The 27,374-nt window shown below is 41.3% G+C and overlaps 2 protein-coding genes across 4 annotated transcripts in view; one reads left to right on the forward strand and one right to left on the reverse strand.

Annotated features, from left to right (window-relative positions):
- On the forward strand, positions 1-25,281 carry LOC108927736 (kinesin-1 heavy chain). Its single transcript, XM_018741221.2, has 26 exons — positions 1-362; positions 11,160-11,247; positions 11,525-11,598; positions 11,923-12,027; positions 12,231-12,279; positions 12,563-12,618; positions 12,864-12,951; positions 13,243-13,367; positions 13,778-13,882; positions 14,922-15,067; positions 15,663-15,811; positions 16,145-16,335; positions 16,497-16,565; positions 16,884-17,090; positions 17,806-17,949; positions 18,241-18,429; positions 18,864-18,981; positions 20,126-20,181; positions 20,710-20,819; positions 21,221-21,322; positions 21,453-21,513; positions 21,637-21,708; positions 22,296-22,400; positions 22,595-22,811; positions 23,339-23,474; positions 23,680-25,281. Exons 1-26 carry the CDS (start codon positions 237-239, stop codon positions 23,684-23,686), a joined length of 2,895 nt encoding a protein of 964 aa, XP_018596737.1. The 5' UTR covers positions 1-236; the 3' UTR covers positions 23,687-25,281.
- The window catches only part of LOC108927737 (coiled-coil domain-containing protein 13-like), a 7,289-nt gene continuing 4,945 nt past the window's right edge, over positions 25,031-27,374 (reverse strand). Inside the window, exons 9-10 of one of the 3 annotated variants that reach the window (XM_018741226.2) lie at positions 26,486-26,893; positions 25,031-26,294 (exon numbers count right to left, since the gene is read on the reverse strand). In XM_018741226.2, coding sequence (XP_018596742.2) covers positions 26,866-26,893 — 28 coding nt within the window. In that variant the 3' untranslated portion in view covers positions 25,031-26,294; positions 26,486-26,865. Of the gene's footprint in view, positions 26,386-26,485; positions 26,894-27,374 lie in introns of those variants that run through there. The other 2 variants (XM_018741225.2, XM_018741223.2) reach the window with 2 other exon arrangements.

The following is a 27,374-nucleotide window of genomic DNA, read 5'->3' on the forward strand; positions in this document are numbered from 1 at the left end:
GAGACGCCGAGTGCGAGAGCCAGCGCGATCGCCTGCGGAGACTGCCCGGTGTCACGGCTGCCGCACCGGGGACAAAAAAAAAAAGGGGATTTTTTTGTTTTGTCTTTTATTCGGGGGGGAAAGGGAGCGTTTATCGAGGAGTAACCCGCGGAGGTGCGGGCGGTCGAGTGCGAAGCGCCGGTGAAGAGCGCGGCCTCCGGTTCGTGGGCGGTTGGTTGAGTCGCTGAGGAGGGAAGATGGCGGACCCGGCGGAGTGCACCATCAAAGTGATGTGCCGCTTCAGGCCGCTGAACGAGGCCGAGGTGATGCGGGGGGACAAGTACATCCCCAAGTTCCAGGGGGAAGACAACGTGATCATTGCGGTGAGTCTGCCGCCGGTTCGCAGCCCTCCCTCGCCTCGGTTTTCTACACGCATCAGCGCCTGAGGCGAAGGCGAAGCCGAAGGCTGCGTCCGGCGGCGCCATACATCCATCCGCCGTCCGCCCTTCCGCGGCTACTAGACTAGTCCGTCCGCTCTGCTCGCGGCAACAACACCGGCGGCCCGAGAACCGCTCCGACCTGTACACGTACAGAAATAAAAGTGTCATTTATTTCATTCATTGTAATATAACTGGCGGGACACGAGGAGTAGTCCGGACTCGCACTTCGCTGGTTCGGTTACCTGGCTTGTCCAGTACGGAAAAGTTGCGGTACTGCTGCTGGTTGTATCACGCTCTGAATGAATAGAATAGGATGTCAGTGTCACTAATGGTGCTCTTTTCACGTGGGCTCTGATTTTATCTGAAAATGGCATTCGGGCGGCACTGTGGGGCACAGCGAATAGCGCTGCTGTCTCACAGCGCCCGGGAGGCGCGAGAGGACGTGGGTTCGATTCCTGCTTTGTCTGTGTGGAGTTCGCCTGTACTCCCCGTATCTGCGTGGGTTTCCTGTGGGTGCTCTGGTTTCCTCCCACACTCCAAAGATATGCTGTTCATGTTCACCCATTGTGTGTGAGTGAGTGAAAGGGAGAAAGTGTGTTTCACTGCTGTATGGATGAGTGACCCAGTGTAAGTAGTGTAACTAGCAGTGTAAGTGACCGCAGTGAATAAGGTGTGTGGGCTGATAACACTACGTAGAGTTCATCGGAGAAAAGCGTCTGCTAAATGAATAAATGTGCTGGGCTTCATCATAGAGCAGCCCATGAAAAAGTAGTCTGCCTCTTTGATCATACAGAGTGAAAATGCCATGGCTTTTTGTGGAAGAAGTGCCCACCATGGCACAGTCGTTTTTTTAATGTCTTACGGCAGCAACAAATTGAAGTAATTTCCTCTGAGTTCATCAGTCTCCTACATCACAGCAGAGGAATTTTGGCACATTGCTCCTTTCAAAACTGCTTCAGCGCATTGACATTTTACAGCATTCATTTATGCACAGATGGTCCTACCCCTCCGTCTGAATGGAGTTGCAGTCTGGACTTTGACTTAACATTTATTAATTTAGCTGATGCTTTTCTTACAATGTTAAGATACCTACAATTATTTACCAGTTGATACAGCTGGGTAGTTTTTACTGGAGCAAATTTAGAGTAAGTACCTTGTTCACAGAGTACTTATTCCATCTTCCTGAATAAGGTGTGTGAGCTGATAATACTACGTAGAGTTCATTGGAAGTCGCTTTGGAGAAAAGTGTCTGCTAAATAAATAAATGTAATGTAAATGTACTATAGCTGGAGGTGGGATCAAACCTCCGCCCTTTGAGTCACACCATTCTAACCACTATGCTACTAGCTGTCTCCTGCTGCCATTCTAGTGACAAGGACCCTTGACCGTTCTTGAGGTCAGATTTGATTCTTTTTCACTTGTTCATTCGTAGATTGACTAGTCTGCTGAGGATCACTGTCCTGCACGATCCACCTGCAGCCAAGGTTTTGGTGTTGGATAGATGGTCTCATTTCTCTCTAGAATATTCTTTGGTGGAAAAAGCTTTTGAGGAGTTCAGGTCCTCTGGCTACAGAAGAGCCCAGATTCATCAACTCCTCCCACCCATCCTTAACAGTTGTTATGGGGTTCTTGTGGTGGTCTACACTGTTTGGGTTTCACAAACATATTGTTGTGCATTATAGCCTGGCCTCCCCCTTTGCACTCATCTGTCCTGAGGACGGTGTTCCGGATGTTTTGCCCTTCAGGTACAATTTTGAGATCCTGAGCCGTGCTGCAGAGTTCTTGTTGGAGAGAATAGTTTTTTCCTTAAACTCCTTGCAAGCCAACATGCCCCATGTTGACAGAAGCCTGAAGTTCTCCGCAGCATTTGGATTCTTTGCCGTTACCCTAAGCATCATACCGTCTGATGAAAGTGGGGATTTTTTATGGGCTTTACTCTTGTGTAGATTGGCAGTTGTCTTGAATCTGCAGTTCATTTGTAAACATTACATCTCATTGTGGAACGATGGACTCAGTACAGTTTGGAAATGGCTTTATAACCTCCATCCAGGTCGATGAGCTGCAGGAACTACTTGTCTGAGATAATCACATTTATCTTTAGTCCTTGGCATGCTGTTTTCATACAGTCCTGAATTCTTCAGCCTTAACTGTCAAAGTTTCTGCCTTTGTATGCAGGTGGTAGCACTAGTCATGTGCATTTAATTAGCAGCATCTGGTTCTATACATCTTAAGTGATATGGAAGGCATAATGGCTCCAAAATCACAATCAGCTTCTGCATTTTTACTAATTTTTGGTTGGATAAATGACAAAATGGGTTGTCACATGATTTCTGTTAGGAATTGGTGGAGGAATAAAAACTAGGTTTAATTGTCTCATGTAAAACTGCAGAGTTGAAAGAGGGTATACTTTTTTCACATCACATTTACATTTTACATTTGTTCATTTAGCAGATGCTTTTGTCCAAAGCAACGTACATCTCAGCAAAAAGTATAATGTGTGTATTACATTGAGAGGAGGAGACATAGCTGCAGACATGAAAGTCTCAAGCAAACCTAGTTTGTTCCCTACCACTTGGTGCACCGAGGTTCATCGTTCGAGTTGGTGCATAAGACACAGGATAGACAAATCCTGATACCGTCCCGCCAATTTTTTATTTTTTTTATTTTTTATAAATATTATAAGATACACAAATGAGCAGTACAATACCACAGTAATGGCTGAATAAAGGTTGTATTTGGGAATGCTTCTGGAGTTACGATGCGAGAACAGTTGCACCATAGATGAGCTGGAGCGATCTTGGGCGAAGTGGATCTGGAAAAGGTGGGTTTTCAGACCCTTCTTGAAAACAGACAGAGTTTATGCAGTTCTGAGTGACAGGGGAAGGTCATTCCACCACAACGGACCCAGAACCGAGAACCTCAGAGCTTTGCCTTTCGTGCGCGGGACCACCAAGCGAGCAGAAGTAGATGAGCCCTGGCTGGGGTGTACCGGTTGATCAAGTCCTGTAAATAGCCAGGAGCAGTTCTGTTGATGCATTTGTACACGGTAACCAGGGTTTTGAATTTGATTCGGGCAGCTATAGGAAGCCAGTGCAGAGAGATGAGTTGAAGGGATACGTGGGAACGCTTTGGCAAATCAAACACAACTCGTGCAGCAGCATTCTGTAGAAGCTGCAGAGGTTTGATGACATTAGCAGGAAGGCCACACAGAAGAGAGTTGCAGTAGCCCAGATGGGAAGTAACCATGGCCTGGACAAGTAGTTGTGCGGAGTCAGTAGTGAGGTAGGAACGGATCCTATGAATATTATGCAGGATGTATCTGCAGGACCGGCTTGTGGTTTCGATATGTTGAGAGAATGACAGACTCACATCAATCATTATTCCCAGACTCTTAGTGAAGGAGCTAGGCGAAATGAGTGAGTTGTCCAATTTGATCGAGAGGTCGTGACAGGAGAACAGGCCAGCTGGGAGGTAAATAATCTCTGTTTTGGAGAGGTTGAGTTGGAGGTGGTGATCACACAGTATGAATAAATCCTTACTGATCATATATAATTTGTATGTCTGCTTCTAGTGATCTTAGAGGCAGTTTTGTATATTGCTTTAGTTTACATTTGAGACTGGAAAGGTTTTCTGGTTAGAAATAGTCAACAGAGGACATACCTTGCAAAGAAAGATTGTTTGGGAGCTGCGAGTATCCTGTTTTGTATATCATGTGTATGATATAATAAACATGACTTTTTTTCCCGCCAGTGATTTTTACACTGTGGCCTTTTTATGGGTAGTGCACAGTGCATATACACACAAATGGAACAAATCCCAAGGTGGTCCCTAGCTCATCTTGCTTTTCTAAAGGCATTTTAACTCCACGCATGGTTATTTCTAAAAGCAAAAAATTTCATTCCGCAGTCTCCAAGTTTGATTAGTGTTGTGAGGAGTTGTTTTCCATCTTGGTGTTTTTACTTTGCTGTATGTTTATTATAGTTCAAATGATGCTTTAAAATTCAGCTTTTGATTCGTCCAAAGGCAGGAAATGGCAATGATGATAATACTGACATGTTACATCCTAGAGGAAAATGAAAATTTCAATGTCATAATCATAATTGGAAAATAAGACAGGACATTTTTGTGTAGCATATAAATTCACATCTCAGTTTGTATGTCCATGTCTATCCTCTGTGCTGTGGTAACTGTAGTTTTGGTTTTGTAAAATTCCTGGCCATAAACTTGAACTTGAAACGTTATACTTAAGAAATGAGAGATGGTCCAGGATTTTAAACTGCAATTAAAATGTCATTAACTCTTAAAAACTCCTCCAAGAAGGAAGAGTTAAGGTGAATCAACATTAATAAAATTTGCATTGTTGCACTGCTGGAAATGGTTTCAAAACTTTTTAAAATAAGGTTTTGAAACATAATTTGTCCCTGATTAATAAGACTTTTTTCTTAATGAACCCAGGATGATATTTAGTGCTGATTGCATTAAGACCCAGTTAAAAATGTTGTTAGCAGATTAAACTCTAACATGCCTTAGTCATATGTCCATTCTTTGTACATTTATTGGACCATATTTACATTATTAAAGCTCGTTATTGAAAACCAGGGAGCTTTACCGCATTTTAAGCCTAGCAAGTCCTTTCTTAAGTCTTGTACCATTTTTTAGTTCTAGAAATGAAATTATTTAAAACATAGCTCATACTGGTCAATGTAGTAATTCTAGAATTGGCTGTAATAATTACAAATAGCCAAAATAAATTTAAATGTGAATTCACATGAAATATTTCTTTTCATATGTAAAGCTGAAGCTTCTGATACTGTTGTTCAGATAAAAGATGCAGTCATAATTTGCAAGTCATTAACTTGAAAGCCATTGATAGAAAGGAAATTTACTAAAGTTAACATACTTTTGACATTAATTCTTTCAGAGGACTTTTTTGGACAGGAAATTTTAGCTTTATTTTAAATGCATATCTTTTTAAAGACATATTGTCCATGTGTTTCAGGAGAGCAGCATTTATTTAAATGTTTGAATTTCAGAACATGGTGACTTGCAAAAATCCGTTCTTATTCTCATCACTCATCGGGCCTTCTGTATCTAACAGAAATATAAGTAGATTACCTAATTGATCCCAAATAAAATTGTACAGTTTGTGATTTATGTTGTAATGGTTAATGTTATAATGATTTCCATCAGACTAAATGCGGTGTGATGTTTTTATTAGCTCTGTGAAGATCTTGTGGCAGCCACAAGGCTGGTAAAATGCATCTTCTCCATAAAAGTATTTGTGCTTTTATTTATAGGACTTTTTAAAGATGCAATGAGTTTCCAGTAAATTGCAATTAAAGGCTCCATCCAGTTTTTCTTATCAGAAGATTTGTTTGGACCGATCATATGCCAGCCAGCAACAAGGAATGGAGTGCCAGAATTTTTTTTTTTTAAAGTGATCATCACTTGTGAAGTGTTTTATTTTTTTAATAGTGCTGATTCTAGAGAATTTTATTGTCTTGATTTTCCAACTAGTTTTTGTACTGAAAAATCAATTGGGCTTGATAATCTGAAGCTTTGATAAAACAGTATTGAAAAAGACTATAATTTGTTCTGTATTCTAGTTTTCTATATTAAAAAAAAAAAAAAATTCTATATGTTTTTTTTGTATTTGTAGCAATTCTTCAGGTAGTGGTTAGAAATGTAATTAATTACATATATCTGAAGACACCCAGTTCAGGCTTCATCCCCTGTTACTGCTGTTATATCCTTGACCAAGGTGCTTACCCTGAATTGCTCCTGTAAAATACCAATCTGTAACTAGCTAACCAACAATTTAATCTTAATAATAATGCAGTTTTTGTCCTGTTTTACTATATTGGTTTCCTATAACAGCCTAAGCTTTACTGCTTTTAATTTCTAATCTGCATGAAGCTCTTTTTGAGGATCCATATTTATTGGTGCCTGATACTGGAATGACCCATTTAACTTAAGCTTTTTTTAAAAAAAAAAATAGAGTAAGAATTTGTCACGTCGTTATATGCTCATAGAAACATATATACTTGTCTTAAAATGGGTTTTTGACATCATGTAAATTCATGTCACTTGTGTAGTATATTCAGATTCTTGGTATTTCTCAGATGTGCTGGGGTTTGTTATTTTTGAGTCGGCTGTAACCTGTTGAACGCATCTTTGTTCAGTCCTGCCTTTTAGCAGATTAGCACCGGGAGTCTTCTCCTCCAGGAGCTCAGGCAGGGTTGCCTAAAGCCTCATTTTCATCATGGACATGATCTCTTTCTTCATGACAACGGAAGTCTTGGTGCACAGGTTGCATCTGTTCTGCAGGCTCTGGTGCTAAATAGTTAAATAACAAGGCCTCCTTTAACCCCCTGGGGCTTCCACTTTTGCTCCATTAACTCAACTGTCTCCTGGCAACAGATTACACACACCAGTGTTCTTATACCAGCTCTGCCAGATGTATAGATGTAATCAGCTCACATGTCAGTTTGATCTCTTACAGGCAACAACATAGTTTTTGAAAGTTGAGTAAAAGGCTAATGATCGATAAATGCTTACTGTTCAGTCAGTGCACTCCCAATCACTTTAAATCATCTCTAGAACTCTTTGCACCACCTCATATACTTCAGTTTTTAACTATGCAGATATTGAAATGTTATTAGTGGCTGTAGTACTGTGGAGGGTAACTTTAGTCCCGTAAGAGTGAGTCTGGGATGTTCTCCAGTGGCATCTCAAAAGTAGCACACTGTGTTGGCACTAAATCTGTTGAGCTCCCTGATGGCTTCCTTCAGAAAGGCCTGAATGGTTGTATAGAGTCCTACGGTTCTTTTGTGCCCCTACAGAGCAATGCGCTGACTTCAACTTCCCTCGTCCTTTGTTCTCCAACAGCTGAAGCCAGGAGAACAAGAATTTCTCCTGTCCTACCTATAAAACACACAGAATTTTGGCCAAATCAGCAACTGTATGATTTGATTTTTTTTTTTTTTTTCCTGCTCTTCACACTTAGAAGAAAGAGGTCTTGTCCTTGTGGTTTTGCTGCAGAAAGTAATAGTGCTATCATTTGGCCGTTAACACTGCATGTAATATTTCAAAAATTTGCTGTTTAATAAAAAACTATGGAAACGGAGCTTCTGCCTGCCACCGACATATCTCACACAAAGAAGGCAAGGTTCTTCTGGCTGTGTGGCTGGTCAGGGTATGCACTTCATCTCTGGTGCATCACTGTGACTAATTGAGGACAGGATAAGAGTGAGAAGAAACAGATCACTGGATGAACAACCATCTGACTAAAATGGTATGGGGAGAGGGAATATGAGTCACTCCCCCCCCCCCCTTCTTTACATCATTGTTTCTGACATGTTTAAATCTACATTTGAACCACTGCCTAAGGGATGGAGTACTGGCTGCAGTCTTGGAAGAAATTAGAGTACTATTTGAGTATGAGATTGAGTTTGCGAAAGGTGTTCGACCATCTGTTACCACAGGGGCCAAAGTTTGGAAACCACCCTGTGAGGCACATTCCAGATTGATGATCCAGGAGCATCAGTGGGCGTTGTTACTGCTGACACAATGCTGAATAAGAATTTGGTGCAGTACAAAGATAGGCTTACATCTCAGTCGTCCTTGCTGGGCGTATTCTGGTAGAGATGCCTTCAAGTCATTGGAGTATAAAGCTCTGAATGAAGGAAAAGTCTGAGGAAAGATTAAAACTAGGGTCCTTTGCTAGCTATTTCATTGACATTAAACTTGCTTTTGACATTTTTCTGAAAAAAAAATTAACTTTTCTCTTGGCAAGTATTTTTTTTTTTTTTTTTTTTTGCTCTGCATCTACACAATGCCAGACTCCGAGTGGTTATGCAGGGAGCGTGCACTCTTTGTGAACAGATGCTCGTTCAGTATGCTGTTGGACGCACCGCTATAGGTGAGAAAGTTGGCACCCACTGGAAGAGCCTCATCACTTCTCGCTGCAGGCAGACTGCGACCACACATCCCCCCACATCATGCCTATTTATGTTTCATCGCAGAAGTTCCAGACGCTCGCGGACACAGTCGGCTAATTACCAGGCTTAAATATGGCTCTTCTGAGCTGCTGCTCCGCAGGAACCAGTTGGGAGCCCTAGGAAATGCATTATTATATTTTTGTTTTCTCATGCGGTCACGTAGGCTTGCCAGACTTCCGATTTTCTAACTTGGGGCTTTCTTGAAATACAAGGGAGAAGTGATGTGTTGCTGGAAGGGAGCACCTGTGTATACAGAAATTATTTTGCTTGAACAATGTTGAAGTATATGAGCTCTTTCAACAAATTCACATATGACATGTCTGATGTTTTAAATTGCTTGTAGGCTTTTAAAGGTTATCGCTATAACCAGGCCTTTTTTTGGTTTGTTATGGATTCAGTTCTCTACCTTTTTATGGAAAGCTTATTTTGAGATGACAGCTTTGAAAGGATTTGAGGGAATTAATGGATTTCACTGACAGCTATTACATAGTTTACAGTGGTTCTCTGTTCGAATAATAAAAGGTTGTGCTTTATCCCTGTTTTTGCATTTAAAGAAAGGCTCCGAATTGCTTGCTGCTTTGAGGAAAGCTTTTCGGGTCTGAATTTATGAAGACTGAGCTGGAGTACCGGCTGGTTTTCTTTGAGGCAAGGGCTTGTCAGGAGAGTACAGTGCAGGGATGGGACAACCCCTCTGTATTTATGCATAATAAGTGCTGTGAAGCCGTAACGCTAGCATGCCTCCCCATGCATTGTTGCATGCTTTGAACTGCTGGTTTTGTGCCTGAGCTCAAAACACATTAAAACTGGTAGCATTAGTGTGGGGTTGCTGTTACCATTATACAACACACAGGTTATCTCAGGTGCAGCAGCTGTGCAGGTGTGTTAAGTTTGAGGTGTATGCCAAAATACACTCTCCTGGCACTCGCCGCTGCACCTTTTGTGAAGTGGAACGAACCTCTGTGGTGATGGCACGAAATTGGTTTTTCAAGCCGTCATTTTGGATTTCATGTCCTTCTTAAGTTCTCGTCGTACATTGTCCTGTGGTGTTTGTTGTTGAGAAAACCATGATGAACAGGTTCCTGATGAGTTCAAGTTTGCCGCTGCTGTTGACGCAGTGTTGATACCGCTGTCAGCTGACTGGCAGTGATGAAGATATGAGACAGCAGAACATCTGCCTTCTCTGGAGCTCTCACTTAAGATTACAGTTCAATGGGCCGCCTCTCCAGTTGTATTATCTTTCGCGCTGCTCCCAGCCACACAGCTGGTTCACCATTGAATTGTCCTTCATCTTTCCTTGCATCTCTTTTGCTGCCTTGTAGATCTGGTAGGATTCTTGCACCGCTCTGACTAAAGTGTGATAAGCAGACATTCATTTGTGTTTCTTTTAATGTAGATCCATACATTTCCATGGTGTTTGAAGTGGATTTATTGCAGAGGTGTAATACAGGTGTCGGTCTTTTCCTGCCAACTAAAGGACACTCATCCTTGCTGTCTTGCGTAACCTTTTGATGGAGGGTGTGTCATGCTTTTCTTATTGTTCGGATGCAGAATTTCAGGTTGCCCAGCTTGGAGAGGGCTTCCTTTTTGCTCTGGTTGGGCAAAATGTTTACTTATTGGGAAGTTCCTGCAGCACAGATTACTTATATCAGGATGTAGGTCCTGTGGCATTTTGTTGGTGCAGTGTTTTAGTCAAAGGAATGGTTAAGGCTTTCTGATGCTGGTTCCACAGTCTCATCTGGCACCTGCTACATTACCTTTGAGAATCAAGCCCCTGCTGTGCCACTGCAAATGCGTTGTTGCAGCTCCTTGCATTGTGCGTTTCAGTACAGAAAATACTAGAATAAGGTACCTGATGCTGTCACAGTGGCGTGTTGATGCTTTCATCAACATATTCATTAATTTCCACAAACCTGGGCAAAATAAAAATGTTTTGCAGAGATTACAGGGTTTGAGACTGGATGCTCGTTGTGTGTGACAACAGCCCAAGGTATTTATGCACACATTCAGGCTCTTGCCAAGTATGTACCCAGGGGAAATTTAGCATTGCAAACAGGCCCTGATTCCTGTATCTGTGGAAGGTGGGATGAAACCAGAGCAAAATGCAGTTATGGGGAAAACACAAGAGATTCATTTGTTCATGTGACCTGCAAGACAACTGCAGTCTACATAGAGCTTGCAAGCTACCCTTTGCTGGCCACCAGTTACTGATTGATCTGCAAAATGAGCCATCGCTAAGGCCTCTTAATGACAAAGTAGGTAAATTCAGAATCTGTTGAACCATAGGGCCAATCATATGATTGGGTTATTGAACACACCTCACTCCCCCCATAAAATAAGACGTAGTACACATCAGTATGGCATAGCTGTATTTTAGAAACCGCAGAAGCATTGTGTAATACTTTTTTTTTCAATTTTTTTTTTTTAAAACCAGTCCTTCAGTCATGTAAATGTTGTTGTTCTTTGAATTGCTTGTGTTGTTAAAATTTCTTTGACAACCTCCTTGCAAAACTGATTATGTAGAGGTTTCAGATGATTTCAAAACTAATTTCCATTTTTGGTTTCCCAGTTATAAAGCTTATATAACTAAAACACAACAAGGACACCTACAAGATAAGCCTTTTGCATGTTTTATTTAGCCCTCATATTTGACTCTTGCAACTGTTCGTCTGATCCAATTACTGTGCTCACAGACACATTATGCCCTTGTTTACCTGTCGCTCCTCATTCTTGTCTCACCTAGGGCAAGCCCTACATGTTTGACCGAGTTTTCCAGTCCAGCACTACACAAGAGCAAGTGTACAATGCATGTGCACAGAAGATTGTCAAAGGTAAACTGTAACAGCCTACATGAATATTTTCATGTTGCTGCCTGTCTTCATGGGTGCAGTAGGAGACCACAATGCAATGTGTCATTGGAGGTGTAACTCAAACGTACTGTTCTGCAGAGGTGTATGGGTAGCAGGATTCAAACCATTACACATGAACTAACTTGTTCATGGGTAGGATTGATTTTCTTTACTAGGCTGTCCACCCTTTCTCAAAAGAAATAAAACAAATGAGGACAGACAAATGCACCATGTGTGATTGGTTCCATCTTTCCCATAGATGTTCTTGAGGGGTATAATGGCACAATATTTGCCTATGGACAAACATCCTCAGGGAAAACGCACACAATGGAGGTGAGGGATGCTGTGATTCTTATGTTACAAATTGCTCATTTTATGTCAATTATATATACAGAAACACAATATAGAAATATATATACAAAATGACACAATCTCAAATTTTCTGTAATTTTTGTACATGAATAAATTACAGATTTTATATATAAAGCTTGCCTTGCGGCCTGTGTTGCCAGGCTAGGCTCCGGCTCGCTGCAACCCCGCTCAGGACAAGCGGTTTCAGACTCTGTGTGTGATATATAAAGCTTGTGAGGCACTGAATTAATTGTGCAATGAAAGTGTAATAGTCAGATGTTTAATAATGTTTGTTAAATAATTTAGGGTAATCTCCACGACCCAGATGGAATGGGGATTATTCCAAGAATAGTGCAAGACATTTTTAACTACATTTACTCCATGGATGAGAACCTGGAGTTCCATATTAAGGTATGTAGTGTGTTATTATATGTCCTTACCTGGAATAACGATGTCTGCTAACACAGAACTTCCAGAAGCACTTTAGCTTGCAGTGTAGTGTCAGTTAAATAACATTCTGTTTACAAGCACAGTGAAGTGTCCTGAAGAATAATTCACACCTCTGTCAAAATGCTTTGCTTTAGGAATGTTGCTGAGATTAATTTGTTTTGCAGGTTTCATATTTTGAAATTTACTTGGACAAGATCAGGGACCTTTTGGATGGTGAGCTGAATCAAATGTACTTTGTGATCTCTGTTTTGCTTGTGTACAGAATTAGGTAGTTTATATTTTCTTGCATTTCTGATAAACTTTCATGATTTATTATCCTTTTTTAAGACCATGTTCTCCAGCAAGATAAGGTGTTTCTGACTGTTTTAATAGTAATGTCTTAGAATGCATAAACAAAAATGAATTAGTATGTGTGTACTCGTAATGAAAGCAAACTTAGTCTCAACAGTTACATGTTTTTTTTTTTTTTTCCCTCCCCTATTTTGATATTTTTCAGTGTCGAAGACTAACCTCTCAGTACATGAAGACAAAAATAGAGTCCCATATGTCAAGGTAAGGTGCCAATTTTTAATTAGAGAGACCCTTATTGCTTTTCTGTGTGAGTGGGAAGCATAGGAGGAATTAGCGGATACTTGAAAGAAGAGTGTTCTCTTATTAAAGTTGGCATCACATATTGTGCAGAAGCCTGCATACTTGTGAATATTTACGGTCATTGATTGTCTGCTCTAAATTTCTTTGCATTGCAAATTAGACAAACATGTTTTCTTATTTTCTGCCAATATCTTCACTGTTCTCAGGGATGCACTGAACGGTTCGTCTGTAGCCCAGAGGAGGTCATGGACACCATTGATGAAGGGAAATCTAATCGGCATGTTGCCGTAACTAGTAAGGAGCCCACGTTTCTTTTTGCCTTTCTCAGCATTGTATGCTTCATAGTGCATTTCTGAATAATGCAAAATAATTACATACTGCATACTGATGTATAGCTCATACACCATAATTCACATTTGAAAATGTACTGATAACAGTACTTCCATGCAGTCCCCCCGTCATGTTCAGCTGTGATGAAGTACTCGTTTTTTTGATGCTGTGGAAGTCCAGAATCAATATACAGTACTCAAAATGAACAGTTTTTAGTTTGTCTCTGGGGTAACAGTTTGTTTTTTGTGGTTACAGACATGAATGAGCACAGCTCCCGAAGCCACAGCATTTTCCTCATCAACGTCAAGCAAGAGAATACTCAGACAGAGCAGAAGCTCAGCGGAAAGCTCTACCTGGTGGATCTAGCAGGCAGTGAGAAGGTGAGCTTTGCCAATTTATATGCACTGCAGCAGTGCTGTGGCACTCGCTATACACAATGAATGTTCCGTTCAAAATATAATGCAATTTCAGTTTTCATTTTGTGTAGATACATGTATCTGTAATTATTCCCTTTATTTTCTAAATTGAAGATTTGTATTTCACATGAGTGTGCATGGTCATCACATTGCACTAGTACATTTATTGGCACATTTAATACATTCCTCTCTGTTAATCTGTGAGAGATTATGCTATTGTCACTGGAAGAGAGTCCAAGAATTTTGATGTTTTCACAAACTAAAATATTAACATTCTTACATTAACTAAAAAATAAACTTAGATTGATGGTCTTAATGCTCTCCTAGGTAGTATTTTAAAAATCCATTGCTTTGCAACACTTGTGTATACATAGGTCAGTAAAACCGGAGCAGAAGGGGCAGTGTTGGATGAGGCCAAAAACATCAACAAGTCACTATCTTCACTTGGAAATGTCATCTCAGCTCTGGCTGAAGGCTCAGTAAGTACCTCCTAACTAATTTTTCAGTCAGTGTTACTCCGCATTTCCTGAGACATACTCCTTTAGGGCATGTGTTACTGTTTGGCTTCTGGGATAGTCAGTGATTAGACATGGACATTGCTTGGATGTGGCTACATCTTCATTGCTTAACTGACGCATTTTTCAAAATTAATGCCCATGTTCACATGGTCAAGCAGTGCTTGAATAACTCTTTTGAAAAAATAAAATCTTTACAATGCAAGATACACTATTATAAACTGCCTACAATCATTCACCCATCTATACAGCAAACCAATTTAAACCTCTTGCTTTCACACACTATGGTCAGATTAGAACCACAGTTTACCTGAAATGCATGTCTGCACTGTGGGGTGGGGAGGACCAGAGCACCTGGAAGAAACCCATGCAGTCACGTTGAAAACATGCAGACTCCACACAATTCACAGATTCAAGGCATTCATTGGCCAATAAAACTCATTCTCATACAGTAAAATTTTGTTTGGCAGTGTTGTAGGAGGACAGATGTGTAAATGAAAGTCTGTCTGCTCATAAAAAAATAGGAGGGTCATCTTTTCATTCCATTTTTCATGGGGGTCACACAGCAGATAGTGCCGATTTCTCACAGCACCTGGGTGGTGTGAATACTTGCGAGTTCAGTCCCTGCTCGGTGTGGAGTCTACATGGTGTAATGTGTCTATGTGTGTGTTACATTGCTGTGCTATTTTGTAAATATCTTAGCATTGTAAGTCACTTTGGAAAAAAGTGTCATCTAAATGGAAAAAGTAAAATGTAAATTTAAAGTACATGGGGTAGTCATTGTCAGGAGTTTAGTGCGGCCAAAGGACAGTTATGTGTCCCATATACTGTACATCAAGTGGCACAGTAGTGCGGTAGGCAATGCTGATGTCTTTCAGTCCCTGAGCTGTGCATTGAAGTGTCTGTTTCATTCCAGGTCAGGTCTGTGGAGTTTCTTCTACTTTCTTTTTTTAAAAAAATATCAGATTTTCTTTAGGTGTTTTTTTTTCTGCTCTTCCTACAGACATACATTCCGTACAGAGATAGTAAAATGACCAGAATCCTGCAGGACTCATTGGGTGGGAACTGTAGGACCACTATTGTCATCTGCTGCTCCCCGTCGTCTTTCAATGAGGCAGAGACCAAGTCTACACTCATGTTTGGCCAAAGGTATGACCATAGATGCAGAACAGAGTCTGGTTTTTGTTACAGCTTAATGCTGGTTAGTGATTACATGAAGATGCTGTTGAGTAACATTGTGCCAAGGAATGGAATTGCACACCTTTGTTTAGGTAGACAAACACCCATATCCATCCAGTGCTGAAAATTCTTACTCTAAGACCAAAAAGAATTGAAACCTTGTTAGCATAATCTTTTTTTTACTACAGTTCAAATTGGTGCGAGGAGAAGCTGTTGCTAAATTACTGGTTAACCAACTTGTGGAATAAAACTCAGATATGCTTGACTGAACCCGAACACTGCTGGAGAAAACCATGAGCTTTGTACAATGTAATTATATTCTGTAGTTTTAACTGAACTAAATATGCCACTGAATTACGCTTTTTAGATCAGGTTTAATGTCACTAAATTGAGAATTTGGCCTTTTTATTGTTGTAACTTTAAAACACAATGTCTGAATAACTTTTTGTTGTGCGAGCCATATTAACCTATGTGCTCAACAAGAGATGTTCACATCAGTCAAAATATAGTGCCTGAAGGGAAAGCAGAATTTGAATAAATTAAAGTGCATCTTCTTCGCTTTCAGAGCAAAGACCATTAAGAACACTGTATGTGTGAATGTGGAGCTGACAGCAGAGCAGTGGAAAAAGAAGTACGAGCGAGAGAAGGACAGGAACAAGACACTGCGGAACACCATCACTTGGTTGGAGAATGAGCTCAATCGCTGGAGAAATGGTATGGAATTTGTTTTAAGGTGGTGAAATAAGTAATGAGCACATCTTTGGTGTTTCCAACATTTTAAATAACAGTTAAAAGATTCTAAGATCATATGAGCATATTTTGGTTTCTGAACCCACCATAAATCAAAAAAGTTGTACTATCCAATGCACAGATTGATAGTTTTTGGAAGTGTTGCAGCTAAAGTCTGCATTTTTACAAATCAGGTAAACTTGAGGAAGGTTTCTTGCTCATAATCCAGTTTCAGATTGTATTCTCATGAACTGTTAAACCTTCTAAATCTGTCACTCAGTTTACCACTGTTAGTGATGTGTTGCCTCCACAATACAGGTGAAACGGTGCCAGTGGAGGAGCAGTTTGACAAAGAGAAGGCAAATGCTGAGGTGCTGGCGTTGGACAATCTCAGCAACAGTGAAAAAGTCGCCCCCTCACCTGGTGTACCAGGGGTCAAGTTCACTGATGCAGAGAAGGAGAAGTGTGAAGAGGAACTTGCCAAGCTGTACAAACAGCTGGATGACAAGGTAGGACATGAGATTTTGGAAGGGAGAAGGTTCATAATTCTCTTTTCTGAGATGCTCCACCCCTTGTGCTTTTATTTTGTGGAGGGGCCCTGGGCACAGAGGTGCTCTGTTCTTGTTTTCGTGACTGGCTGTGCTCATACTGTGTTTCCTGCTTTTGGCAGGATGATGAGATCAACCAGCAGAGCCAGCTTGTGGAGAAGCTGAAACAACAGATGCTGGATCAGGAGGAGGTGAGCTCTGCCTAAATACCACTTTTCATGTGAACATAAGGAGCCAGATGAAGGGGAGGTGTGACATGGGTTTAGGTATCTATAAATATGATGGTGTACCTGTCACCACCATTTATTTAGGCTACTTGTGGTTGAAGGGAGAGAGGACTAAAATGTACTGCTAAGAGTAATCACAGGAATTCTGTGATCATCATAGGCATGATGACTTTTCCGTTCTTAATTCAGGTCATATGGAGCTGATTGAAATTGTTGCACACCAAGAGTTCCATGCATTCTGTTTGTATCGCTGTTGCTCTATGCTACATATTCTCCATTCAGCTCCTGGCCTCATCCCGGCGTGACCATGACAACCTGCAGGCAGAGTTGAACCGGCTGCAGGCAGAAAATGAGGCCTCCAAGGATGAAGTGAAGGAGGTGCTACAGGCTCTGGAGGAGCTTGCTGTCAACTATGATCAAAAGAGCCAGGAAGTGGAGGACAAAACCAAAGAGTTTGAGAGCCTTAGTGAGGAACTCAACCAGAAAACGGTGAGGTTCATTTATGTCACCTTCTCTATTCTGTCTGCTCCTACACTAGGTGGTACAGGGAAGGCTGCTTATCTTTCTGCATTTCACGTTTCACATCATTATACCTGTTAACACACCTGTTATCAAGAACTGGCAGTTCACTGGGCTGGGATTCACAGAGGTCTCCTCTCAGCTCTTACTGCCTAGCCTGATGTGACTACCTGTTACACAACTGGTTCTCACTATCAGTGATGTGGATAAGAGGTCCAGGTGTGCTAAAAACAGAGGGGGAGAGAAGGAAAAGGGAAACTAGACGGATGAGATGCCTGGGCAGATGTTAAAAATCCCTGTTGCATTCTTTTGGCGTGATGGTCCAAGAATCCACGTAGCATCATACCACTCTGGCCTCTTTCCAGCAAACCCCCACACCCCTTCATGCTGTCTGAACTCCTTGGAATGGTCACAGACTGGTGTGCTTTGTTCCTTAGTCTCATACAGTCACGGGTGGCAAATTGATGTGATATGAATGCTAAAGTTTTCTAAGCTTAATACGATAGGCCTGATGGCTTTCACCTTGAGATTTCTAATGAATCTTGTGTTCTTTCAATTCCCAGGGCATATTGTATTATATCATAATTCCATCTCTTTTTTTTTTTTTTTCCTTCTTGGAATAGTTTTTGATTATGTCTATATGAAAACAGGCTTTCATTTTGAAAATGACTTTTTTTGAACTCAGAATATCCTGGCATCCATTGACTCTGAGCTTCAAAAGTTAAAGGAGATGACAAACCACCAAAAGAAGAGAGTCACAGAGATGATGTCCTCACTTTTAAAAGACCTGGCTGAAATAGGTATTGCAGTGGGCAGCAATGACATCAAGGTAAGTTTCTTGTCTAGTGGAAAGCAACACCCATTGTTGATCTGTGCGGTGGAAGGATACTTTTCCATCTTTTTCCTTTTCGGTTTTTTCCCCCCCCCCCAGATGCCAAAGTCTAAAAATCAGTTGATAGTTGGTTATTGTAGAACACATGGACTTTCAGATATCCTTTTATTTGCTGGTATTGAAAATAATGCATGTGCAGATGTTGGCTCACTGGAGGTTAGTCATTTACAGTGTTATGGCTGCAGTGGCATGGTGCCCAGCTCTGACTCCCTCATTTTCCTTTGTCAGCAACACGAAGGGAGTGGGTTGATCGATGAGGAGTTCACCGTGGCCCGCCTCTACATCAGCAAGTTGAAGTCGGAAGTGAAGACTATGGTGAAGCGCAGCAAGCAACTGGAAGGCACCCAAACAGAAAACAACAAAAAGATGGATGAGAATGAAAAGGAACTGGCAGCATGCCAGCTGCGCATTTCTCAGGTACCTCTCCTGCACCTTCCCTAAGACAGATAGGGCTTCACTTCACTGAGCTAAATATGGGAGGTCTCAGCAGACAAGCTATGGTTGCTGCCTGTGACACTGACGCTACATCAGTTTGTCAGGTGTCTGCAGGTTAATGCCAGTGATTGTTGTGCTGGCCCTGTAGCCAACAAGTAGCTGTCCTGTAGGGTGCCTTGTGGTTTGTAGTTGGAAAAGTTATTTCGATATGTAAATCAAGTAAGAACATTTCACTTTCTGTCATCTTCTTAGTGATGGACAAAAAAACTTCAATTTGGGGAATTAAAATTTTCTGTTAGGCTCCGGTTCCCCGCAACCCCGTATGGGACAAGCAGTTCAGAAAGTGTGTGTGTGTGTGTGTGTGTGTGTGTGTGTGTGTGTTCGCTCATCTGACTTTTCCTTCTCACCTCCAACAGCATGAGGCCAAGATCAAGTCCCTGACTGAGTACCTGCAAAATGTGGAACAGAAGAAGAGACAACTGGAGGAGTCTGTGGACTCTCTGAACGAGGAACTAGTGAAGATCAGCGCTCAGGGTGCGTTTTACCCTCTCTTCAGCTGCCTATGTACAGTTCAGTTCCTCATTTGCATTTACATTTATTCATTTAGCAGACACTTTCTCCAAAGCAGTGTACACCTCAGAGAACAATACAAAGAGTGTATTACATCAACAGATGGAGAGATCTGGATGCAGATACATGATTCCTGAGTACAGTCAATTTGTCACATAACAGCATATGAACCAGCATACATAATGGAAGTGGCTCCATATAGGCTTTTCCACTATTAAACACACACACACACATTTTCAGAACCGCTTGTCCCATACGGGGTCACGGGGAACCGGAGCCTAACCCGGCAACTCAGGGCGTAAGGCCGGAGGGGGAGGGGACACACCCAGGACGGGACGCCAGTCCGTCGCAAGGCACCCCAAGCGGGACTCGAACCCCAGACCTACTGGAGAGCAGGACTGTGGTCCAACCCACTGCGCCACTGCGCCACCCACTATTAAACATATTGTTCAAAATTATTAAACATAACAAGAATTTTCACTGAGCACTTGCAAAATCAAGGGAGAATTGGGTCTGAAAGAGGTGAGTTTTGAGAACCTTCTTAATTGTAGAGGTATATAGCAGTCCTGAGTGGGAGGAGAAGGTCCTTCCACCACATCAGAGCCAGAACCGAAAACCTTTGTGCTTTTGATTTTGGACCTTTTGTGCGTGGAACCACGAAGTAGCCAGAGGTAGAGGAGTGTAGAAGTCTGGTTGAGGTGTAACGAGTGATCAGGTCTTGTAGATATTGGGGAACAGATCCATTGATGGTTTTGTAGGCTGTAACCAGAGTCTTGAATGTGATCTGGGCTGCTATAGGAAACATGTTGATTTTATGTGTTATTTTAGATATTAGTGTCTTTTTTTTATGATCTATGTTGAAAATGGGTGATCAGCAACCAGATGGCTGTAGTCAAGTCACAATCCCCTTTCCACCCTAAGAATAGAAATGGGGACACATTGTATGTAGTCGCCAAGAGTTGACAGCCCTAAACAGTAACAGGTTACTATAGGTTAACTACTGAGACAAGGAAGTATTAATGATTAAGAAATGAATTATACATTTTTATGTTCTGAAGTCTCTTAGTGTGGAAAGTATGAATAACTACAAGATTTTTTGTCCTCACAGAGAAAGTCCATGCCATGGAGAAGGAAAATGAGATCCAGACTGCCAATGAAGTAAAGGTGCTGCCAGATTCCCTTCATTATGTATATAATATATACACACATATGCACATACATCATGCAAAACAGATGGATTTTCTCTAGTGGTCTCAGACTTTTGGACCCACTGTATCTATATCCATCCAATTTCAGTAATTTCTTGTCCTGAGCAGGGTTGTGCTGAACCGGCGCTACCCGGAAGCATTGAGCATAATAGTAGAGGGGGTTATATCCTGGACAGGATGCCAATCCATTACAGGGTAGCCCCTCATGCACACAGTCACTCTCCCATTCATTCACTGCGGCCAATTTACCGTCACCAGTTCATCTGAACTGCACGCTTTTAGACTGGAAGGAAACCAGAGCACCAAGAAGAAACATGCAGACACAGGGATAACATGCAAACTCCATACAGACTTAGCAGGGATGGAACCGACATTCTCTTACACCACCCAGACCGTGTGAGGTGGCAGCACTAATTGCTGCGCCACCATGCCGCTATATGAGTATGTTGATAATGTTTGTTTTGTATCCCCCACCGCTGACCAGGAGGCAGTGGAGCGACAGATTCAGAGCCACCGTGAGGCTCACCAGAAGCAGATCTGTAACCTGCGTGATGAGCTGGACAAGAAGGAGAAACTCATTACAGAGCTGCAAGAGTGAGACAACTTTATCTCCATATACAAATGCAAACACACACCTATACACCCATATGCATATGACTGACACGCTGTTCCTTTGGTCTCTAATCGCCTACATATCTTATTCATACGAGAGTAACTGAGAATAGTGGTTTATTGTGGCACTGAAGGAAACACGGGTTCTTTTGTCCAAATCCCAGCTACATAGTGTGTAGTTTTTCAAATGTATAGTATTTTTTATTTCAAAGTGATTGCTAATCAAATTAATAATCTTTATTAGGAAAAGAATTTTTAATTTCAGAGTTCTTCTTCTCCACTGAAAATACGTAATACTCTGTTACTTTAATGGTTTCCTCTGTGTGTGTGTGTGTGTGTGTGTGTGTGTGTGTGTGTGTCTTCATTGTGGTGGTCATCCTCAGTCTGAATCAGAAGATTATGCTGGAGCAGGAGCGTCTGAGGGTGGAACATGAGAAGCTCAAGTCCACGGACCAGGAGAAGAGCCGCAAGCTGCACGAGCTCACGTATGGGCAGGGGTGTAGGGTGGCAAATTGGGCTCTTAACCACCTGGCTCACTTTCTCTGAAACACATTAAAAATAGTGACAAAGTGCTCCAGCCCTGACTGCCACTCGTCTTACATTTTCTTTGTGTAGGGTGATGCAGGACAGGAGAGAGCAGGCAAGACAGGACCTGAAGGGACTGGAGGAGACAGTGGTAAGTGGTTGTTTTTGAGGGAATATGTTTGGCTTCATACTGTGCACATGCCTAGCTGTGTATTTGCATCTAAAGCCCCCCCCCCCCCTTCTCCCACTGTGCTCCATCCCCTGTCATCTTCAGGCCAAAGAGCTGCAGACTCTCCATAATCTTAGGAAGCTGTTTGTTCAGGACCTGGCAACCAGAGTTAAGAAGGTAATAACATCAGGAGTGTGGTCAGATTGGCTTTCATATTTGCCATTCAAAATGGGTTAATGTTCTGTTGAGTGCTTGATGATTCTGTTTTAATGTCCTAATCATTATTGCTTGCATATTCACAATGACAAATTAATTTTATTTAAAAAGTGTTGTTCAGTTCAAACAGCATTGTTTATGTGCATTGGTTTTTAGGCATTTTAAGTCTGTATGAACATAATTGTTATTTTGTGAGTAAATTAATTTTGTTTTCAAACAATAATTTGGTGTGAAATACTCTCAAACAATTATGCTGGCTCTTCCAATTATGAGTGCAGTTGTGACCAGAAGGTTGTTTGCACCTTTTGTTTGAAACTACAAGATCAAGTTTACTCAAGTCGCATTCAATACCTGCTTAATAATACAGAAGTCTGTCTGAATTAATTTGTGGGTTCGGTTCTGACGAAATCTCATATACAGCCGTCATGAATAAAACATCTCTCTAAGATGTTTTTTTGTTGCCTTTATTAACATTTAGATGTATTCAAATTAGATCTACAATTACTGAAGTCACTGCAGTAGAATTACACCATCCTGTGCTTCTTCAGAGTGCTGAGATGGACTCTGATGACACTGGTGGCAGTGCTGCTCAGAAGCAGAAGATCTCCTTTCTGGAGAACAACCTGGAGCAGCTCACCAAAGTCCATAAACAGGTAAGGAAAAAATTTTGATCTCCTCGAAGAACCAGCAGTATGAACTGTATGAAAATACAAATGTGATATATTGATAAGCATATGTGATCTTCACATATGATCTGTTTTGCAGAAAGTTGAAGTTACTTGGGGTTCTTTGAAAAGTAAATGGTCATGAGCTTACTTATGCCTAAATGGAATATCTCCCTCTTCAGCTGGTACGGGACAACGCAGACCTCCGCTGTGAGCTTCCAAAGCTGGAGAAACGCCTTCGGGCCACGGCCGAGCGGGTTAAGGCCCTGGAGTCAGCCTTGAAAGAGGCCAAGGAGAACGCAGCACGTGACCGCAAGCGATACCAACTGGAGGTGGACCGCATCAAGGAAGCTGTCCGGGCTAAAAACATGGCTCGCCGTGGCCACTCTGCACAGATCGGTGGGTGCCGCTTTGGACAGGAGTGCAGTGAGCAAAAAAAGAGCTCTGATGCTGACCTTATGGGTGTCGTCATCCCTGTTTGGGTCCTCAATATGGGAAATTAATTTCTTTTTTAAAGTACAGTATATATACCAGTCATAAGCAAGTATTTAGTTTTAGCCAGTATTATGAACAGCTATAAAATGTTTTAAGCAGTGCAAAATAAAACACCAGGAAGCTGAATCTGTTAGAGCAAGGAAGCTGTGACAGTGCAATTCAGAACTGTCTTGTTTCTGGTATTGCGAAATTGAGCAAGTTCTCCCTCAGGGACTTGGCTTCTCTTGTCGTTGACTGCCGCTGTCTCTTCGGATTGATCATGCTGTACACAGATGCTTGGTTTCGACTTGATCGAACCATTACCACACGGCTAAGCAGAAGGGGATCAGGATTGTTTTGAAGAGCTACTCTTTGGAATACAAAAGTTGACTTTGGGCCTGTCTCACAGAAAATGTTTTCTTTTATGTACCTTTGTATGTTCCTGTCTGCAGCCAAACCCATTCGCCCCGGTCAGCCCCCTATGGCATCCCCAACCCACCCCAATTTGAACCGCGGGGGTGGACCTTTCTACCCAAACAACCAGACCACGGCCATCCGAGGAGGGGGTGGCCAGAAGCAGGAAAAGAAGTGAGTAATGCAGCAATTACTTTTTCTCAATAAGCTGTACCTCCTATGTGCTGGTGTAAGACTTTGGCTACAGACACTGCCTGTCTCTGCTCTTAATGGTTTTTAATTATTTTGGATTGTGAGTTATGTAAGAAGGGTTTAGAAATGGGCAGGACTCCAGTCCTTGGTTTTACTTGGTCTACAACTCTCTCTCCCTCCTCTCCAGCTGCTGAAGGTCCAAGGGACATTGCTGAACAGGAGGCAGATGTCACAATGAAAAACCCTGTCATTCCATTGTGAACTTTTAAAAGGCAGAATTTTCAATATATATGTATAAGTATATATATATATATATATAGATACCTGGCCTGTACAGTTTCTTTTTTGCTGATACAAAAATGACCATACAACAGAAAAACAGAGGAAGACTGAACAGGAGTGCAATCTATGCATCTTGCAGATCCAGCTACATGTGACTGTGTGGCTCCAGTTTTATTGCAGTTTGTTGTCACTCATGTATAGCGATTACTTGCTCTGTGCCAAGCTGAATGTATGTATGAAATTTTCAAGAAATGGGAAAGATGGAAAAAAATAACGGATGTCCTAGCACACATCCAGTTGTTGTAGGGGTTTAAAACCAGCTTCTTTAAGTAGTTTTTTGTAACCTTGTTTAAAGGTTTGAGTTGATTAGCCACAGGGAACCCTACTAGCTCACCTATACAGTTAAAAATAGCGCTGACCATGTTTTCTTACAACAGTTATTTGGTCTTCTTTGAAGTGGTGTTCGAACTTGGCAATGGGAGAACTTTGGAATAGTGCACTTGGTGATGGGTCTATCATGGAGCCTTGTTTGGGGAAGGAATGCATAAGGTCAAGTGATACCAGAACTAATGTACTGTATAATAACAAAATTAATTGCATTGATACTGAATGCTGTATGTATCCCAGCAAATGTATATGCCTTTGGTAAGCGATAGTGGAGCATTTGCTTTTCCTGTCCATGTTTGTTATTGATCAGTTTGTGTTTTTATCAAAAAGGAACAGTTTATGGTCTCATGATAACCAATGGTCTGTAGAAACTTAGGACCACAGTGTACTAGGATTTTTATTTCAGCTTTTGTTGAGCACTTGAAAACCATGTTTTCTCTAATGAAGTTTAGTAAATATGAATATAATTTTTTCTGCTGCCCATTTTAAAATGTTTTCGTAAAACACTTTGAAAACAATTTAGGAGAACTGACTTATATAGTATAGTAAGATTGTTGTGTTGTACATTTGGTGGAAAGGGAGGGGTATTTTATCGAAACTTTTAGCTTTTAGGAGAATCCTTTCGGCTTTAAAACGAGTCTTGGCCATGTCATCACATTTTAATACACTTTATCATGGTACATAGTTGTTTGTCATTGTGGGCATACCTTAATTACTTTTATTCAGTAGTGTTTTAGAAATGACGGTGAGATCAGTGAGGCTTTGTGTCATCTGGATAGAGTCCATTTGATTTCTGGGTCAGATGAGAAAGGTCTTAGAAATAGTCATTTATTTTGCTTAACATCATCTCTCAGTTTGTGATTAACTTATTTATTAAAGCTGACTAGTCAGGAGGCATGGCTTCTGTTTGTTTTTTGTTTTTCATAATGGATAAAAAGATCCAAAACCTGCATCTTTGTTTTAAATTCTGAAACACCTGTAAAGCTGTAACTACATTGTTTGTAGCCATATGCAAACACAACCCAGCAGTGGGAGTGCAATACTGATGGGCTGTTGTAAAGATTAAATAGAAAAATAAACAGAGGGTGTGAAATTTGCATTGAATGAGTAAAACAAACCACTAACTGTTGTTTGTCTTTTATTTGACTTTAAGGTTTTTGATTTAACCGCCATTTCTTTGTCACAATATTGTGTTTGACACATTTTAAAATCCTAATTACATCTTATCAAAGGGAGTATTTGAGTTCTGATTGTTGGTTTTTTTTTTTTTTTTTTTTTAAATAAAGGCCAGAGTTTGTGCTGGACGTCCTACCTTTTCTGTCCCTGGTGTGTATAGAGGAAAGGGTTATAATACACTGTGTTGTATTAGCATTTTGAAGTTTCTGCAAAAACACAATGTGTACCAAGAATATGTATCAAAAACAGAAAAGTCAAGTGTGGCAGAAGTAGTAGCAATCAAAGAATTTTTTTTCCTGTTGTGTTTAGGGCATTAGAAATAAACTACAGTATATATTATGTAACACCTTTAAAAAGTTTCTCAAAGCACTGTACAGTAAAAATTATATTGAAGTTGACATTAACACAAGATTTACAATAATAACTGATTAAATTTTAAAAAATTCAAAAGCGTGAAATACAAGTAATTACAGAACAAAACAGAACAAGAGGGTCAAGAAAAGAAGCTCCTAAATGTGACTGTGGACCGTGGATCCTCCTTAATACCCACTGAGAGGTAAGGAACTTGGGCAGCAAAGTTGCAGACAGGGTGGTCAGGTTCAGTAAAACCAGAAAGTAAAGTGATCAAGAGGTGAAGGTTAGTAGTAAACTGGTGAACCAATGAAAACCATCAGTCAAGGCCACATAATGTCTATGAATTTCCTCTTCCCACTTTCACTTTGTGTTTTACCTTGATTTAACAAAATGTTTTCATGAAAAATGCCCAAGCTGGGGAGGCAAAGCTGCTGCTGGACAGGTGAAGGGTCACTGTGTTGACAGCCACCCTGTCAGTCTACAGTATCTGATATCACGGTGGAACACGTGAGCTCCATCTCCAGGTTCAGTCTCCAGGTAAGAGTGCTTTTCATGGCTCCAAGATACACTTCAGAGCTGTTCCAGTGCAGTAACCTGTGGGGTCTGGGGACACAGGGTATGAGGAAAGGTACCATGATGACATCCACCCCATAACTTGCTGTCTATCAGGTAGGCAAATAGCATCCTCCCAGGCCTAGAAGATGAAGGTTTGAGTTTTAATGGGCTTGAGGAATGCCAAAGAGCAGAGATTAGTACTGTTGACATCATCGGGTTGTCTAATCCGGCCTACTTACCTGACTAGGTTAGAAATGTGTTAGTGGCTCCTCCTAGCTGTGCCTTGTGGTGGACAGAAACCACAGGTAGGCTGGGATTGTGCATCCAAGCCCTGGAAGAAGGGTGGAAGGAGGGAGCCAGCGTGGGGACAAAGCCCACCTTTCTGTGGGCCAGCAGCTGGCGAGTGAGAATGGAGTTGTCTGTGGTCATGCTAAGCTCTGGAGAACCACAGGGTGGTTAAGGTTCTCAGCCCATGGGGGGCCTCACTGCTGTCTTCCAGAGAGTAATCCATTCAAAATGAGGTGCAAAGACACCCAGGTAAGCGTAACCCTCAGTATCCAAGGTCACAGGTCTGCAAGTGGAGCAGCCATGGAAGCTTCTAGGAAATGGGCTTGGAGAGCTAAACAGCGGGCAGTGCATCAAGTGTCCTGCAACCAGAACAATTGTCATAACTGCTCTCAGTCTGCATCAAGGAGTGTTTTCCACATTTTTACAATCAATTCATCAATTCATGCAACTAAAAGTATTTTCTACATTTTGTTCCATACTGCATGAAACTATTTGGGCTGCAAAGTTACTGACATGTAAGTCTTGTTCACACTTTTTTGTCTGACTTGACTGTTGCAATAACTTTGTTTACATTCTTGATGACACAGTAATGGATGCTGCTGTGATGGTCAGACTTTAAGCTGATTATGAATGATGATTTCTGCCATTGTGGCTGTCAAAATGGTAAAGGTGGCAAGACATCTTACGCCACAGAAAATAGAACCTACAACCTCCAAAGTCAGTTTTGTGCTCTGTGAAACCAAGCATCCAGCTGCATAAAGTTGGCCATTTAGATGAATAAACTTTAATATTTTTTCTATGTTTTAGTATAATTATACCCTTCTTCCATGTTTCCAATTT

The sequence above is a fragment of the Scleropages formosus genome, chromosome 19, assembly GCF_900964775.1.
Source record: "Scleropages formosus chromosome 19, fSclFor1.1, whole genome shotgun sequence".
Taxonomy (NCBI): Eukaryota; Metazoa; Chordata; class Actinopteri; order Osteoglossiformes; family Osteoglossidae; genus Scleropages; species Scleropages formosus.

Coding starts and splice junctions, on each gene's coding strand:
- LOC108927736 (XM_018741221.2), top strand. CDS start 237: ATGGCGGACCCGGCGGAGTGCACCATCAAAGTGATGTGCCGCTTCAGG. Junction 12,280..12,562: donor GATCAGGGACCTTTTGGATG/GTGAGCTGAATC, acceptor GATATTTTTCAG/TGTCGAAGACTAACCTCTCA. Junction 15,068..15,662: donor ACACTCATGTTTGGCCAAAG/GTATGACCATAG, acceptor CTTCGCTTTCAG/AGCAAAGACCATTAAGAACA.